This window comes from Saccostrea echinata, unplaced genomic scaffold (assembly GCF_033153115.1).
Source record: "Saccostrea echinata isolate AGI-Se365-2 ecotype Australia unplaced genomic scaffold, CSIRO_AGI_Sech_v1 ptg000004l, whole genome shotgun sequence".
Lineage (NCBI taxonomy): Eukaryota > Metazoa > Mollusca > Bivalvia > Ostreida > Ostreidae > Saccostrea > Saccostrea echinata.
The window spans coordinates 4,338,191-4,357,605 of NW_026889753.1; the positions used below are offsets into that span (position 1 = coordinate 4,338,191).

Sequence of the window (19,415 nt, forward strand, 5' to 3'; positions counted from 1 at the left end):
GACCGTATAAACCGAGGTACCGTGTCGCAGTAGGTGCTTACACGAAAAAGATCCCTCACTGCTCAATGGCCGTAAGTGCCGAGTATAGGACAAAATGTGCAGCTCTCCACCGGCAAGAGGTGGCGTCTCCATATGAGTAAAAAATTCTCGATAGGGACGTTAAACAAAATACAAACAAACAAAAAAAACGACACCTATATTGGGCTCCATCATAAAAATCCTTACAGATACATATAGGGATCTGGTAAATGTTGTAAATTCCAAGCCTCTTTCCTTACTCGATCCTCAAAAATATATTAACAGCAGTAAAGGAGAAATTTCAGCAGTACTGTGAAACATATTCGTGAAGTGGCCTTAATTAAATGTAGATACTTGAATACTCTAAAGAATTTTTCTAATTTGATATCACAAATTTTACCAAAATCATAAGGATTAAAATGTTTCTTTTTAACACATTAAACCACCATTCCCCATGGTAAATTAGAGATCAGGCTGTTACACATCACACAAAAACACCCTCAAAGTTGATATTACAAAAATAAAATACCAAAAAATTAAATTAGTTTATAAATATTCCTGTATTCGAGACAGTTACTGTTAATTTAAAAAATGTAATTTTACTTTGTAATGATTTTGTAAACAAAATTAATATATATAAAGTTTGATGTAAAAAATGTAATTTTACTTTGTAATGATTTTGTAAACAAAATTAATATATATAAAGTTTGATATAACTAAACTTACATACACTTATAAAACAAACAAACAAATGATCCTCTCTTGTGATACTCTTTACATACAAATGAATAACTTTGAATGAAAGATGGTGTCTCCTGATAGTTTTAATCAATGCTAATTAACTACTCAATCACACTTTCAGCAAGTAATATAACGTCTTTTCCCTCTAACTCCATGGTTTCCAGCCATTTCAATGCCTTCTCTTCTATTAACTCCCATTCTTTTTTATGCGCTGAGCATTCTTTTCTTAAATATGCTATCGCCAGCCCGGTTGCCCACACACTGAGATTCTGAAATGAAAAAAGCTAAGATAAAAAACAGTGATCGATCTCAAATTCTTCTAAAACAACACAAATTAGTGAACAGGACATAAAACAAGTATTCCTGGAAAGTCCACAGGTGGGATCAGGTGTATAGGAGAAGTAAGCCCCCCCCCCCCCCCCCCGACGACAAGTCACAGCTGCCATGAACATTATGTATTGATCAGGTAGACCGAGTAATTAACAATGGTGTAACAATTGGTATGAAACATAGTCAAGATACTACCCAATGATAGGTTGTATTTGCAAGCGAGGTCATCATAACGACCATAGAATTTTCGAAATGATGTTAAACGAGGTTATTGATATCCCTGTAACATTAACTTATTTGTTGGAAGTCTGCCTTGGTTTAAAATTTAAAAAGAGATGATACTCAGGGCATGCTCTGTTCGGATAAATAAACACGACAGATGATGGAATATTACTTGAAAGGGGCTTGGTAGCGCATTTGCTGAAACCCACAATTAATTATCACGTTCATTTTTATCAGAATCAATATGAAGTCAAGCAAACATCCCATCGATTGCATATTCTACTTTGAAAGTTTTTCCTTTCTTCAGAATTGTATTATTTCATATAGAGACACTATTATGATTTAAAAATACAGTATGACCCTATCCTGCAGGCTATTGTATTGTTTGAAAGATTGCATATCAGATATAACTAAAATTGTAGTTTATACATGTAAGTGTTCTACGACATTCACCGAAAGCTAATTTTTGAAAAGATGTGCTAAATGTGAACGTGTCACTCCGGACCACAGATACTTGACGTTAAATACATTGAGTACGAGGGTTCTTCGAAAAGTTCGTGAACTGATGCGATAAAACTAATACTATGTAGTCTATGCTTACAAAATTTTTAATGAACATAAAACAATAAGCTTGATACCTTGAATATTTACCAAATTATCATAAAATAGAAAAAAGACATTATATGATCACCCGGCCCTGTCGTCATTTAGTTTCATGACGTCATTGTTTTTCAATGTCCGCATTCTCTACATCATAGACTTATCTTGATGAGTTTCCTTGGAGTTAAGTGAGGATTTAAACCCGTCTTGTTTATATGATTTTACAATGTCATAAACAGCTGATTTCGATGCATATAATATTGTAAATAAATCTGAATGATCCTCACTTGATTATAACAGCATATTTGCTTGTCGAAGTTCAACATCTATCATGATGAACGTCACTTTTCGACGTGACATACTTTGAACACCCTTACTACAAATCGACATTAACTTTTACATCTCCTGTCTCTAATCTTTTTCGGCGTTTAAAAACAAGTACTCTGGATGCATTTTATTTTTCAGTAGCCCATTTAAATATTTCTTAGGTCTATGTCAGTTTTTCCAGAGGTTGAAACTTTATAGAATGTTGGAAAAAGAAACCCGCACTTCCAGAAATCCATTAAAAATGATGTTTTTAATAGAAAAATAAAACAATATCTAATAATCTAATACATAAGAAGAGATTTTAAGTACTTTTCTTAGCATCAAGCTAAGGCTTCAGTGTGCTTTTTCAATTTATGAATATATATATACAATATACATATTTATTATAAAACCTTTTCTTTCTCTAAGAAATAGCAAATCTTAAAGCAATATGAGCTGCATTTTTGAGAATTTTATTTGCTGTTAAAATGTGTTATTATGATAATTTACTTGTATGTAATTTAAACCTTTTTGATCAATTTGACAGGAATAAAATAACAAATAGTTTCAGAATAAAGGATTATGTACAATCAAGTTTATAGTATTATATAAGAAATCAATATTATACAGGACAACAATAATGTATTTTGCTTCAATCAAAGCTTATAAATAATTCTTCCATCGCTAATATGAACAACAGAAAATTATATGACGTTCTTTTTCTGTCATTGATATAGTTAATTACAATATTGCAACAAAAATTTCTAACATCAAAGTTGCAGCTCATATTGCTTTTAAAAAATTAAATTAATTAATAAAAGTCCTCATGGAATATAGAAAGTGAACCTAGCATACCACATGGAGATAGGGCGTGGACGTAAAATGGGTGCAAGGTTTGACTTAAGAATATTATGTACAAGGCTTCATTATATCAACTGACAACTAAGAACAACATACTGTATCTTTAACTCATTGAATACATATCACAGCAACTTTCATGCAATGTCTTTTTATTTTAAAAACCAAAGTACCTCTAAGCAGAAATGAACTTTAAAATATATAAAGTAGTAAAAAGAGCCACAGTGAGCATATTTATCGTCTTATAGATATATTAGCAAATCTTGAGCAATGTAAATATTATACCTGCACTACAGATGATTCCTTTAAATCGTCAAAACTCTTTTCTGAGAAGATCGGCAAAACTTCTGGTGAGTTCCCATGATCCATCAAACTTCTGCAATTCAATGAGTTCCATCATAACTGTAGTTTTCTCATCTTCTCGAACTGAATCTGAAAACATTTCACTGTTACATATATATATACATATATATATACATATATGTATGTTTGTGTGTGCGAGTATGTGCGTATGTGGCTCTACAATACTGTCACGTCAATTAAAGCATCAAAAAATTGTCGACATATCAATTGCACCCTTGAAAACAAAAAATAAATTCAACAATTTTTACTTCTGCAATTTTAGTCTCTTTTTTAAATAAATCATACATTTTAATTGTCAAAAGTATGTTAGAGAAAAAAAACCCCGAAGTATAAGTAATTAACAATTAATTAAAAAAAACGTTTAAATTAAAATCTAATTACTTTTTAGGGTATTTACATTCTACTCACAATATGATTATTAACAGATATTTTATCTCGTATTTTTTCAAAGTGCAATCCTGCCAATATGTAAGGTTTCACAAGCAGACTTACTTAAAAATTGGCATGCACCATCATCAACATTTTTTTTTACATAATTCACAGAAATTTTAATAAAAGAAAATAATCATTCAAAATAGCTCATGGCGCAACACCGACGACGTCAAAACCTAGCTCGTGGAATTTTTGAATTTGTTCAGGACTTGTGCGACTTTAAAAATTCGTTCGAAGCAGAAATTCGATATTGAATTTGATTTTCTTTTAGTTACCAAGTTATCCATTTCACACGTAATACAGTTCAGAATAAATCAAGGAATTAATTCTTTCAATAGTCTTTTCCAACCCCGATCATAAACTTAACTGCTTGCATAGTTAACGGCGGTCTACACGTACGACGTCCAACTCTAGACTTTTCAGTTTGTCGTCATTTATGTTGGTCTACCAAACGCTTCTTTCATCGAATAACCAGTCCATCCATCTTTGAACCTCTTTGACAATGTTTAAACAGTGTTCGATACACGTATTTGTGTCGTTCCAGCTGTCTACCCGTGTTAACAGGAGTCATACCCTGCTCCACACCGTACTGATTGATAATTTGGTGCGCCGCATTATCGCAGGACGTCGCCGTTTTTTACCACACCTAACTAATGGCGTTTGGTCGTATAACGTCATATTTTTACAATTTATGATGTCAAAGTATTAATTTTATACACACGAGTACTCTAGATCATACTGTTTCTATGGATGAAATTTTTTCACATCATATTTCCACACAGATGTGTAATAAAGAAAAACATAGATGGCAATGCTAAATTTGAAAGTCAAGAAATTGCCGTGTGCCGACCACCTATATTTAACATCCTTTAATGCTGTTTGTAAATGCATATGACATTCCAACCTTATAGTATTTGGTCAAAATGACGAAAATATCATTTCCAAACAGTGTGCTAAAATTAATAATTTTGGTCAGGTAGTTTATGAAATATTTAAAAAAGTTCGTGTTATTCTTGGACAACCCTCGTACCAGGCACATCAGTTTCTTCTTTACAACAGAAAAGTAAAGGTTGTGTACATTTTCATTTCATACCATTGATTTTCACTTCCTAGTCATATTATAAAGAACCATGAGAATGCAATAATAAACAATTACCTTTTTTCTTCAGTGAAGGCACACTCTCTTTAGAGTTCTTTTTCTTATTTTTAGCTTTTCCTTTCTTCTTAGAAAAAATCCCTATATTTAGCATAAAAATTATTATGAATATAGATTTAATGAATATAGATTTAGATGTTCAATGACATAAAAAAAGATTGCTGACATTCTATTGTATATTCAAAATCAATATATGATATATCACTATTGAATTTCTTTTAATAACTTTTTATGACGTAAAATAATCGTCATTTTCAATTTTTTTTTTTTTTTAAAAATCATGATGAATATGGAAAGCAGTAGATGTACACAAATTAATTAACAAACCTGAGAAAACGTCCGTCACTTTTTTAAATGGATTCTCAAAATGAAATCGAAACCCTGTAAATCCATATGAACGTTTACAATTATCACCCATGTCCATTAACCCGTATGATCTTAAACACAGGCTGTGTTGTATGTAGCCGTCAAATGCTGGTTCCAGCTGATGTCCAGCTTGTGCTAAAACATCTCTGTTGTTTTTGTCAAATCCAACAAAAGCTGTTTCTCTACATGTAATGTTTGCCGCTGTGCTCAATGCTGTCAACATCTTCGTATCTATAAAGGAAAATAATGACCAAATATTATGCATGCTTCAGTCCCTGAAGATCTGGCCAAGTGTACAAAGACAATTTAATCAACAAAATGATCATGATGTAATACACGATTGAAGCATTTAGACTTTAAGGTTGTATGGGACAACTCCATGTTATGACGTACATCCGTTCAAAATATTGTTTTGATTTGGTTGAGTGCTTAATATCGGGTCAAAATTTGTAGGCATATTATAATTTAAAAAAGACAAAAATTCGTTGCTTTTGAACATTTTTAAGCAAAAGCTGTACATGTTTTTCTAGTGAACAACTTTTTGAGTGCAGGGAGACATGGATAATTGTGATAACTTCACATTACAATATCACGTTAAGCAGAACTGGTCTTCTTTGTTTTTTCATTCAAGAAGTAATTGTTTGGTTACACATAGTCTCAAAACTTTCAGAACTTATTACTGCAATTGCTCTGAAACCCTTCTAAAAATAAAGAAAACGCTTTGGTTTGGATCTTTAAAGTCAAAAATATTTAAATGTTAATGCATCTGATATTTTCCATGGAAGAAACATGGATATAACGAACAGAAATCAAGCTCAAAATTCCATTGAAACAATAGAAATTGGAAGCAGAGCAGACAAACACCTCCAAAAATTTAGATTAGGAATGAGGTGCCATGGAGGAGTAAACATCCCCAATCAACCGGCCACACCCAATGTGTGTGCTCCTTGTTATAATCGGGCAAACGAAAAATCCGACCATAAACATTTCAGTGTGTAAATAATGGCATAACAAATTGTATTTTTCCGTTATTTCCCGATCATGACAAGGAGCACACGGCGGGTGTGACCGGTCGGCAGGGGATGCTCACTCCTCCATGGCACCTGATCCCACCTCTGATGTTTGGAGGTCCGTGTTTGCTCTGCTCCTATTTTGTATTTTTTAATGGACTTCTGAGCTTGAATACATAGAGGATATTCAATGTTTTGTAGATGAATATGGAATTTATTTCACGAGTGGGACAGGATTTTTTTTATATTTTCACGAGTGCGAAGCACGAGTGAAAATATAAAAAAAAATCCTGTCTCACGAGTGAAATAAATTCCATATTCATCTACAAAACATTGAATTTTCTGTTTATTACATTTTCTTTGATTTTCCCCTTGCCTCTGTCTTTTCTCAACACAGTGTCATAGGCTTGACGTCATAGCTTAGCAGTTGTGTGATTGAAAACATTACTTACATAGCATGGATTTTAGCAACATATTTGGGAAGAAATTTGCAGTTTTAGCTCTGTCAAGATGCTTAGTTACTATCTCTATGTTATGACATGCCAGAAATTATTTTTTTACTTACTTTGATATCCTTTCACACTGTGAGAGAATATCATTTTGGTATCCTTTCACACTGTGAGAGAATATCACTTTTATTCAATAAATAAATCACAGTATTTCACTGTTGAAAATGTAATAATGTTCGTTATCTCCATATATATATTTCATGAAAATCGCTGGTTAACATTTGACTTAACGATAGACTGTACTTGTTGACAAGGCCATAGCTTCGACCACAGAATTTGACAAATAATGACTTTAAATGAGATTTCTCATATTTTTGTTTCATCACTTACACTGTAGTTTGTCAACAGCTTGCCTCGTTTATATTTTTTATTCAATCTGTGTATTTCACTTTCTTAGATTTTAAGACTCATTCTACATATCTGTAGATTACCATGGAATGTTATTCGGTCTGTTTTCAAGAAAATGAAGTTTTTCCAGGTTTGTACATGGTTATTTTTGTTGAAAATTAAAGAAAACTACCGAGACTCATTTTTGTTTTTATGTCAAAACTATATTTGATAACTATTGACTATAATAAACTTCTATCAAACTACTTTAAAATAATTATTAAAATTACAATTTAAAATACAGAAATGAGGGTAGGGGTGGGGGATTTCAAATCCTTCTAATTTAGACAAATAAATATACAGGAGAAATTGCGTCCGATTTCCCATTATAAATTATAAATTAAATGAATTAAATTCATGAACCACAACCTTTTACTTGAGTCACTAATAACCCTGCTGTTCTTCAGTAGCAGACTTTTCCCTATATATTCTTCTTATGTTAAACTTTGATATATATATATATATATATATATATATATATATATATATATATATATATATATATATATATATATATATATATATATATATATATATATATATGATTAATCATTTCATTGCCATTCTTGAGAAGATTTTTAGAGAAAGTTCCTAAATAAACATCCATATACATACGCTTAATGATCATACATTTACTGTCTTTGAGAAGAGAATTTTAAGATTTTTTCCTGTAATGTAAAATGTAAATGTAAAACTTTGATTTTTCGATGTAGCCAAATCCCATCCCCGGGGTCTTGATTTGATCATACTTAAATTCAAAACTTTGATATTTATATGCTTATTCATATCTTTCCTGTTCTTGAGAAAAGATTTTTTAAAGAATTTTTCCCTACATATTCCAGTAAAAAAATTGATCATCGATTGTGAACCAACCCCATAAATTGAGGAAAATTTACTTAACACTTCCCAAAAATGCTTGCATATCTACATGTATTTGATTAATCATGCCTTTTCTGTGTTTGGGAAGAACATTTTGAAAGATTTGTTCCTAAACATTTCTATTAAAACTTTTTATCTCTCATTGTTGCCCCACACAGCTCTAGGGTTCATTTTTAAAACAAATTTGAATATATTTAAATCTACATTGCTTTAAGATGCTCCATCTCTATATGATTTATCATATCTTTGCTGTTCTTGAGAATAAGATTTTATTCCTTCTTCTGTACGTTCTCATATAAAACTTTCATCCCTCCATTATGGTCCTATCCCACCCCGAGGGGTCACAAACAAACTTGAATCTACACTACCTGAGAATGCTTTCATATTTATGTGATTAAATTTGCCTATGTTGTTATTGAAAGGTCTCCCCTTGTATACTCCTTTGTAAAACTTTGATGCCTACATGTATCATGACCCACCATATCGCACACGTTGTTAATTTGAAGACGCTTGAATCTACTCAATGTAATATGTTTCAACTTTTCTGGCCAAGTGGTTTTAGAGAAAAGGATTTTTGAACACATTGAATTTTCACTTATTTTTAATCATCTCCCCTTTATAGAGGTTGTGGCTCATTATTTGAAGGGAAATGAATGCAATTCACCTACAGATGCTTTTTGACAAGTTTGGTTCAAAATGACTTAGTGGATCTGCAAAAGTTTAAAGTAAGACGGACGGACGGACGACCATCAAACTTTAGGCTATCGGCTCTAGCGAGCAAAAAATAAGCATAATTACCTCCGCTTTCCTCCATTTCAAGCTCTGATATCCTGGCTTTTGCAGCAAGTCTGTGCAATAGAAAAACCTCATCATTTTTGCCAACAGTTGAATCCAGATCAAACTCTAAACCATATTCCACGGGCAACTCTCCAGATTTACCAATCATTTTCAAAGAGCTTTTAACGTTTGTCTCCTACATATTATAAAACGACATCATGTGTTATTAGAGACTACAGTTTTACACTCTTTTTATACTACTTTCAAAAAATGGATGTTTTTCAAAGAAAGAACAAAACTTTTAGTATTCTTTAAAGTATTATTTGAAACAGCTTGAAAAAAAATATACTAAAGAAAAACTTAACTCACTTTCGAAATTTCTCCTGATATCATTCCATACAAAATCAGTCGATCTCCTTGGAAAATTGTGGGTACTTCTTTAGGAACATTTAAGATTGAGCATCCGTCTGGTAAACTCCATGTTAAGGACAAGTCTTTTATTGTTGGACAGAGACTGCATTTCATGACAGACATAACCTTCCATTTAAATAAGGATACATAAAATCAGGAAACGTGCAGTGGAAAAATATAGACAAAGGAGTAAAAGATAATTTCCTTCATAAACATAAATTTCATAATTCAATAATGTCTACATGTGTTCAGTAGACTTATGCACACATGTATATTACCTTATTTTGTAGTCTTTCACTGTCTCGGACAAACGTTGCCTTTCCTTTACCCGCCTTTGCTACATCTCTTATCAATTCAGTTGAACACCCATTACCAATCCCGAAAGTAAATACCCTGAATAGTTAATTCATCATGAATAAATTATTTCGTTACCTGAGATGTAAAAGTCATCCATAATAGTATCAAAGTTTTCAAACCAATTTTCAATTGGAGTCTTTCATGATATAATCCCCTGCTATTTATACAATTTGTAATATTTGTAAACATAGGGTTATCCGGATAACAAAGCTTACTTCTACCAATATACTTTCTTTTAAAATCAAAGACTCATATCTCATAATTGTTTCTTAAAGAAACATTAGAGTTATATAGTTGAGATGAAATGTATATAAAGCATCTTAAGCAAAACTGCATTACTTGCAAACCAATATTAAGCATCAACAATAACACGCTTAAATTACAAGTAGGGTAAATTAGCAGATAAAAATCCTCATAAATTCACGTTGGTAACAGTAAAGAACATTAATAGATGAAACGTAGCAAAACTAACTAGTTTGATCTGTAGGACCTAGAGCTACTTAAAAGCTCCAAAAATTAACGTTCAACAGAACGCTACGGAGCCATTTCACCTGACCGCCTGTATCACGTGATTCACACATGGGCAGAACAGTGGCAGATGTATATTTAAAGAGGCTGGGGGGTTGTGGCCATTTTTAGACTATATTGATCTCCTTTAGAAGAAGAGCTCCATATGAAGATATAGAAAATGATCAAATTTTAAAACTAAAATTTTTGAAATTTTTCTTTGCCAAATGATAGTTGACAGCTTAAGATATCATATCTAAAATATTAAGTTAAATCTGGTGGTTAATTTGTTGACCCCCCAGCCTCCTTAAATCTGAGAGGACTACGTTAAAAAATACTGAACACTGAAACCTAATGTCATTTCTTTTATGGAAGTAATTCAATTAGTTCGCAAATTTTTTGATCACACCTCGTAAGTATGTAATAAACAAAATAAAACACAACTTTTTTCCAAATAACAACCTATATTAGCCCTCGACCAGTTTAAGCTCTCGGGCCTTCGGTCCTTTTGCTGATATTGGTATCTCAAGCTGATACAGGATGTGATTTGTAAAAATTAATGCTTATTCTCTATACATCGATTTCAAATCGAGTTATCATACACAGTACGCTAGTAAATGTAAGTTTATGTTCATACCCCTCTGTTCATTCATATAAAATATTGCTTTAATGCTAATGATTTTCAAAAGAAATGTAAAATTTAAGTATAGCTTGCAAGGTAAAATTGGTAAAAAATGAAAATTTGTAAAGGAATAATATAATATACAATAATAGACATTTATCTTATTAAGAGATTATCAGAGTATTAATAAACCTTGAGAAAGGTCTGCTGGAGATGGATATAGACTTTAAGATTCTTGTGTAAAGACAAATTTGACCAACCTTGTGTTAGTTTGACTCCTCACTAATTTAACAATCTCTTGAACATTACCAACTTCACCATCTGTCAGCAAAAACACCTAAAGAGAATTCATAGGAACATGTAATATATCATTTATGGACCAAAACACTTAAAACCTCTCAAAAAGAAATGAAAAACTTGGGAATGGATGCCTAACCTTTTCTTTATCTTAATGCTAATTTTTGTTAAGTATTTATGATCCTTTAATAAGAAAATATTACTTTTTTACAAAGGGGTAAAGCCTTTAACCTGTCTGGTAACCTTGACCGGTTTATCTTCGAAAACTTTCAATAAAGCTCGATAAATCTCAGTTCCACCCATATCAGCTCCCATCTCTCTCTGAAGGCCCATTGCTTTCTCCATGCTTTCTTCTGAGTAAGGTTCACTCCTAGAATTTTATTTCCTTAGCAGCTTTTACTTAATAAATGTATTTATGTAGCTTATGGAAATGTACATACATGTCGTATTTTGTTTTTATCATTGCAGTCTATATAAAAGTTAAATACAAGTGGATGATTATTCAAAGACATAAAAAATGAAATTAACTAAGGGACCTGGATAGCAAACATCTCAAGTGTACTATTTTGGTAAACATTTGAAGATATAGCTTACTTCGGAAAAAGAAGTGAGTATTCACTGCCAAAGCTCACAACATTAAAGGAACAGTTGACCGGCAAGCTTTTTAAGAGAAGAAGTAATGTTTCTTTCGCCTTTCCAATGCGAGATCCCATAGAACCTGATAAAATAAGACCATATTGTTAAAATGGATTTTTTGGCATGTTCGGTTTCTTCGATTTTAGGTTACTGGTTGTGTTCTTGATTAGTTCAGCGCATATGACACAGTTTAATTTTTGTTCATTTTAATAATAGGAAGAGAGAGGTATTGAGTGATAACTAATGAATTTTATTTAAAAAAAACTTACCAGAACGATCAATTAAGAAAACGAATTCATGCAAAGCATTGGTTTGTAAGTTGGAAAACAAGGGGGAAAAATTTACCATCAACACATCTGACGATAGGAAGCCACCTGCAAAATTAATAAAACATGTAATTACTTTTTTTAAAAAAAGTAACTATCTTTTAATATGGATTTAATCTATCTATACAAAATTATTATAATTGATGAAAGCTACAATTAAAATTACTCAGGACTTGTACATACTTAATATGTTCTTCGTGTGTACCCATGATATTTCAATGATTCAGAATATGAACAAAACAGTAAATAAAACTACTGAAAAATACTGCAACAGGAAGTCAATTTACTTTCATTATCATCCTTCCCTTTCTCCAAAATTGCACATGGTTTGTCAAATCCTTTATAATGCAGCTCTAGAACAAAGTCCGTTCCAAGTTCTGGTCTCCTTGACACAGTTTTCTACAACGAATGGTGACATCTTAAAATTCTTAGTAATGAAACTCTTTTATCTATGGATCAATAATAGATAATTTTATGCATACCAAGGATGTCAACATTCTATCTGCATTGACGTCCATTGTTATTTTTTCCGAGGAAAGGCAGCCATTCCCACCTCCAGCGACTTTAACCTCGAAATTGATGAAAAAGTCCTCCATATACAGCATACCTTTGTCAAACAGTGAGGAAAAGATTTTGAGCTCCCCTCCAGTTGCTCCATCAGATTGTGGGAATGGACTGCTTCCTTTTTTTTTTTTTAGATTATTTTGAAATAAAAGAATAAATTGCAAGCATTATACTAAAAAGATTAAATATATAGTGGTATAAATCAAGTGTAATATATGGAGATGACGAACAGTATTCAAGCTCAGATGTCCATTCAAACTATACAAATCAGGAGCAGAGCAAACACGGACCTCCAAAACATCAGAGATGGGATCAAAGTTAAATAAAAGTATAAAAGCAAAGTCTCGCCCAAACAAATGTTCAAGCAGTGTACATCCCTAGATGCAACAGTTAACCAATCTATGTCTGGGTAGGATTCTTATTTACAAATAAACTCGGGAATGGACTTGTTCTATCATACTTTCTCTTAAATCATCTGGATGTGTAGGTAAGGTCCAGCAACTGATCATAAAGCATCCCTAAATTTATTCCTTCGTGCAAGTTTGGTTAGGTTTGGCTTTAGTATACAAGTATGAACCTGCTCCTACTGCAACTATTACCTCTTTACTCATCAAGAATATGAAAGTAAGATCCAGCATCTGAAATGGGTCTTGTAGCTTTTATCCCTAAATAAAATCAATCAGGCAGGTTTGGCTAGTTTGAGCTTATAGTTTCTTCCGAATTGACATGATCTTAAAACTTTAAATTGGTCTTTTATTCTGGAAAATGTAGGTCAGATCCAACATCCGGGGCATGTCTGGTAGTTTGCATCTCTAGCTGCATCATAACTGAACGTTTGGTTATCACAGGGCTAATACTTAGATTAGAATGATCCTGCCTCAAAAATCTTAACTTCTTAACTCATCCAGAAAATTTAGGTTAGATCCACCATCCAAAGCAAGTCTTAAAGTGTACATCCCTTGAAACACTTACATCATAATTGCAAGTTTGGTAGGGTCCAAGTAAGGATTATTAATAGTTATTTGCATTGGAAATGAGACTTACTTCATAAACTTTAACTTGTCCAATCACCTGCAAATTAACGTTAGATCCAGCATCCGATGCATGTCTGGTAGTATGCATCCCTGTATTTTCAAATATGTTATTTTTTTTACTATAGGGCTTATAGGTGCTTTAGAATGAATCTGCTCCAAAAACTTAAAAGCGGCAATATGAGCTGCATTTTTGAGAAATTAATTTTGCTGTTAAAATGTCCTGTTTTGATAATTTTTTATGTAATTTGAACTTTTTTTATCAATTTGACATAAATAAAGTATTAAATTGTTTGAAAAGAAAGGTTTCTGTACAATCGAATATATGGTATTATACAAGGAATCAATATTGTTCGGGACGACAATAATGTAATTCTGCTGCAACCAAAGCTTAAAGGAGTTCTTCCATGCAAATATAAACAACAGAAGTTTATAAACGTCCTTTTTTCCTGTCATTGAAATAGTAAATTACAATTTTGCATCAAAAATTTCCAACATCAAAGTTGCAGCTTATATTGCTTTAACATGTTTACTCATCTAGAAAATATGTAGGTCAGATCCAACATTCAAAGCAAGTCTGGAAGTGTGCATCCCTAGATCCAGCATCCTGCAAGTTTTGTCTAGGTAGGTGCTTATTATTATAGTTACGTGAGAATGAGACTTGCTCCAAAATGTTCAACATTTCCTAATTTAAGGACGTAGTAGTGGGGTAGGGAGAGGGAGCTAGGAGTGCGAAAACGTTGAAAACATTAGTCATCATAAATTACAACTTGAGCAAAAAGTCCATTGTAGTATTTGTAAAATTTGCTTTCAGGTGCAAACATTAATAGCAGTTTCCCATGTAATCCCATAGTAAATGTCCCTGTATTTTGAGACGGTCCCTAAAAATACCCAGATGATAGATTTTCCCTAAACTTGTCATGTATACTGAAGTCAATTAAGTTACATTTAATATAAAATTTAACGATTTTTCTTTTGTAGTTTTTACACAATAAAATCCCAGTCTGTAAATATACACAATAAAATGCTTTTGCTTCTTTGCTTACAAGGGGATGAACGCATCAATCATGGCTGAAAAAATAACCGCTTATGGTTAATGTATTTTATGCAATGTTATAATCGTCTATCCCCATATTAAACAAAATAAACAAAACATATTTTAGTAGAAGAGTATGCGTGTTAACTACATTCAGGAATCACAGGTGCATGTGGACAGGACCCCTCCCCCTTTTATATTCAACCCCTGGGCTTGTAAGACATATCTTTACATTGACAAATTATATTTATTACACTTATTTATCAAGTATTCCTTAGGGAAAATCGGGAAAATTTCCCCCAAAACACAAAATAATCGTTTCATACAAAAAAACATATCACTTTACAATTAAGGATTGGGGGGTGGGGTTGGGGGTTCTACCTGTGTCAGGAACATATCTAGGATTGAGAACTGTAGGTAGTGTTAATATCCCAATGTCATCTGTTTCCATGTCAACTTCTCTGGCGTATGCAAATGTTAACTTGGCGGACTTCTTTCCGGGAAGATTTCCCAACTTCAGACGAAACACATCAGCATAATCATCGTCCATTGCCATATACAATCCAACATATTCATTTTCGATAGCATTTTGATATGTTTCTTTTGCCTGTCAACAAAATGTGTTGTTGATAAAATTTATTGAGTTTCAATTGGATTTCTATATCTTTAAAAAAGATTTGTTTTTAAAATGCATATTATTGATAAATTGATTCTTATCATAATCAGAAAGTATAATTAAATTTACGGGATAACACAACCACTCTTTGTGCAAAGATGGTTGTATTTATTTTCCCCCCTCGCTCTCTCTCTCTCTCTCGCGCGCGCGCATGCGCGCACGAGAGCGTAGAGCAGTGGTTAGCATGTTTGCTCTTAAGTTGCGGAGTAAGGAGTTTATCCTTACGTCGCGGGTTTGAATCCTTCGGATGAGACCTTATAAACCGAGCTCCCGTGTCGCAGTAGGTGCTGGCACGAAAAAAGATCCCTCACTGACCATAGACCTTCAGTGTCGAGTACAGGTCTAAATTTTCAGCCCTCCCACGGCAATTGCGAGACATCACTACTTGCCAAGTGGTGATGTCTCAATATAATTAATTGAGAAATTCTTGAAAGGGCTTTAAACAAACAAATATTCTCTCTCTCTCTCTCTCTCTCTCTCTCTCAGAAGGAGGCCCACTGCGTGGTAAAAGCACAGCAGTAGATCGCACCTTTGCAAATCTACTTTGCAATTCTAAATTAAGGGTACCCCATTCCTATCTCCCAGTGGATTTGCTAATCACTATATCATACCTGTGACTAATCACTATATCATACCTGTGACTAATCACTATATCATACCTGTGACTTTTCCTGTACCTCTGCTATAATGACCCTGTTGTTTATCTCCGCCTCAAACTTGTAGACCGCCGAATCAGCATCCAGTGGAAACACAAACTCTGTCTGGACAGCTTCTGTAGAGTTGTTGATGTAATAAAGATCCGATTCTACACTGGCAACAAAACCGACGACAGTCACCTTGATGTCTATTCTTTGTAAAGGAACTGCATTAAAAAAAGTTAGATTAGAATAAATTAAATTTTAAATTTTTAAGGAAAAGAAAGCCTTTCTGTTTCAACTTATTCATTTTAGAAGTTTTTCATAGTTATGTTTCTTAAACTTCTCATTCATTTTCAATAAACAATTCACATTCAAGAAAGACATTTAATATTTTTACCTGATAAAAATCCTAGAATGCAAAAAACACCAATAATTGATTTTTTTTTTTTCATTTGCACATTATTTCTTAAAGTGTTTAAACAGCAATAACTGCCCCCAATGCATCGCACAGTTTGTTTGTTTGTTTTTATGCCCCCGTATCGAAGATTCGGGGTATATATTTTTTGCCCTGTCCGTCCGTCTGTCTGTCTGTCTGTTTGACCCTTTGACCTTGGAGATTGACCTACCTTTGAAAAACTTTAACATTGGCGATAACTTTTGAACGGTTGGTGCTAAGGCTTTCATACTTCACATATGTAATCCTTGTGACAAGACCTTCCTTTGAATACCAACAACTTAGACTCTTTGACCTTGACCTTGGAGATTGACCTACTTTTGAAAAACTTTAACCTTGGCCATAACTTGTGAACCGTTGGAGCTAGCGCTTTCATACTTCACATATGTAATCCTTGTGACAAGACCTTTCTTTGGATGCCAACATCTTTGACTCTTTGACCTTGACCTTGGAGTTTGACCTACTTTTGGAAAACTTTAACCTTGGCCTTAACTTGTGAACCGTTGGTGCTAGGGATTTCATATTATACATATGTAATCCTTGTGACAAGACCTTCCTTTGGATACCAACAATTGTAATCCATTGACCTTGACCTTGGAGTTTGACCTACTTTTGGAAAACTTAAACCTTGGTCATAACTTTTGAATGATTGGTGCTTCAGCTTTCATATTTCACCAGTATATTCCTTGTGAGAAGGCCTTTCCTTAGGCACCATTATTTTTTTTCCATTTGACCTTGACCTTGATGTTTGACTTACTTTTGAAAAACTTTAACCTTTTCCATATCTATTCGATGGTTGCTGTTAGGGCTTTCATATTTCACAGGTTTATTCCTCGAGACAAGACCTTACTTTGGGTACCAACATATTTGATTTGCATTTGAGAAAGTTTAACCTTTGCTATAAGTTGGCTTGCCATACGGGGGCATCAGTGTTTCACAAACACATGTTTTTTTTTTCTTTTAAAGACATTATTGGGATACAGCAGTAAACTAAGTATAAACCGGTCGATTATCATTCAGCATTAATTATCTGCTTCATAAATTATTATTATTTGTAAAAGATTAAATGGTTAGATATGAACACGACTACATATAATGAATTAGATTAGTTAATCAAAAAATGATATGCTAACAAACGAAATCTACAAGTTGTTTTTGTTTTTGTTTGTTTGTTTGTTTTGTTTTGTTTTGTTTGTTTGTTTGGTTTTTTTTTTTTTTGCCATGATGAATTTACGAAGTGGCAAATGTTAGCGATACTTCGATAAAACTTAATAGGAAAATGTTTATTTCAAGACATAGAATATCAATTTCCAACAAAGAATCTAAACTTTTTTTGGTGTGTGGAACCACCTAGGGTCAAAGATGGTTGCATACTGATGTCATCAATACCGTCTTCCGGATTTTTTTTTCTGTATGCATTTATTACCAATTAATACTTTGACCATAGCCCAAAAGGCCATGATTTGAGAAAAGTTGTGGCATTGTACTCTTTAAAGTACAAATATTTATTTTCCTCTAACTCAATAGTTCTTTCACTAACCAAATCTTAATTTCCCACGGTATACTTTTGAATTTACCGGGTAATGGACTTTTGCGAGGAGCGCTGACTTTTACAGTCGACGGCTTACTTTTACACTAGGACAATGTACGGAAGCTCTTCTACGATATAAATATTTAGGTCAACATTTAATTAAACGAAAATAACGGGTTATTTCAAAGCACAAATAAATTGCCCTTGAAGAAAACGACAACCACCCTACCCTTAGCTTCCGGCCTTCACGTTAGTGCCCCTAACACCATACCTATGACCGCTAGAAATATTTTCCCATCTATTATCAATTCTGCACCTCTATACATGATACAGGTTTAAATGTCAAAGTAAACAGTCAACTGTAAAAGTCAGTGCTTCTCGCAAAAGTCCAATAGTAAATACAAAAATTACAATATGACAATACCGCGGGTATGATTTTTTTAACAACACATTAATTCTAACGTTATATTTTGATTTTTCATATGGAATACATTGTAAATGTGTACAAGAAAATTAATTTATGGGAAAAGACTAATATAAATATCCTTGGAGCCAGGGTCAACCCTCGGTCTAAAAGTCATAGGCAAACAGTTTGGTTTTTGGGTCCGACAAAACGCATATTGCTCTCGAACCCAGTCAATGAATAAAAAATAATAATATGATAGTTGGATCTGCTTTGTCAAGAAAGATATGTGGAAAAATACTAAATACTTCATTTTACATTTAAATGATGAAACAACACTCTCCAGCGTGATAGAAGGTACATGCACATATAAGATACACTCAGTATAGAAAGGATATTAGATGTTCAGTATTTACATATTACACGTTTACAAGTTTACAATGTACTTTTATGACAATTATTTTTCTAACGTACCATTTTCCTTAGGCATCCCAGATGCATTGTATTGGACGAGTCCATGTAGTAATTTCTCCATTTTGAATAACTAAGTTATCTGAAAATATTCTTCCAATTATCAAATATAAAATATGATTCTAAATACAATAATTTTATATACAAACTAACTGTGTGTTTGATCTTTGATGTCACTTGGACTAAAGTTCTCCCGCAGGAGTTCAATAATATTAAATTTTAGGACTGCGCTGCCTTATATCGGATCTTCCAGGTACTTTTTATGCAATGTTTTAGACACAAACATGTATATAAAAATACTTATAATACCAAAAATATGACAGATATGTTATTACGCCGAATGAAGTTCTACATAGTAACATACTTTTTATTTGGCCCAGTTGAGTGTCAAATAGTCTGAAAGTTAATTCATATACTTTTAATTCACCTATTATTTCCTCTAAAGCATGGTGGCGACTAACGCAATTATAATCCAGGTACCAGTGAGATTACTATGTCACA

General features: G+C 32.9%; 1 protein-coding gene across 1 annotated transcript; it reads right to left on the bottom strand.

Moving 5' to 3' along the window:
• Positions 1-753: 753 nt before the first annotated feature.
• Positions 754-18,996, bottom strand: LOC133179033 (von Willebrand factor A domain-containing protein 5A-like). Its single transcript, XM_061313731.1, has 16 exons — positions 18,918-18,996; positions 16,077-16,279; positions 15,123-15,348; positions 12,593-12,792; positions 12,398-12,509; positions 12,054-12,158; positions 11,743-11,866; positions 11,380-11,518; positions 11,112-11,188; positions 9,644-9,758; positions 9,324-9,491; positions 8,976-9,150; positions 5,354-5,623; positions 5,027-5,107; positions 3,361-3,507; positions 754-1,028 (listed from the first exon to the last, which is right to left on the bottom strand). Exons 1-15 carry the CDS (start codon positions 18,976-18,978, stop codon positions 3,389-3,391), a joined length of 2,175 nt encoding a protein of 724 aa, XP_061169715.1. The 5' UTR covers positions 18,979-18,996; the 3' UTR covers positions 754-1,028; positions 3,361-3,388.
• Positions 18,997-19,415: the final 419 nt, after the last annotated feature.

Coding starts and splice junctions, on each gene's coding strand:
- LOC133179033 (XM_061313731.1), bottom strand. CDS start 18,978: ATGGAGAAATTACTACATGGACTCGTCCAATACAATGCATCTGGGATG. Junction 5,624..8,975: donor TGAAATGGAGGAAAGCGGAG/GTAATTATGCTT, acceptor TTTCCTTTATAG/ATACGAAGATGTTGACAGCA. Junction 5,108..5,353: donor AGTGACGGACGTTTTCTCAG/GTTTGTTAATTA, acceptor TGCTAAATATAG/GGATTTTTTCTAAGAAGAAA.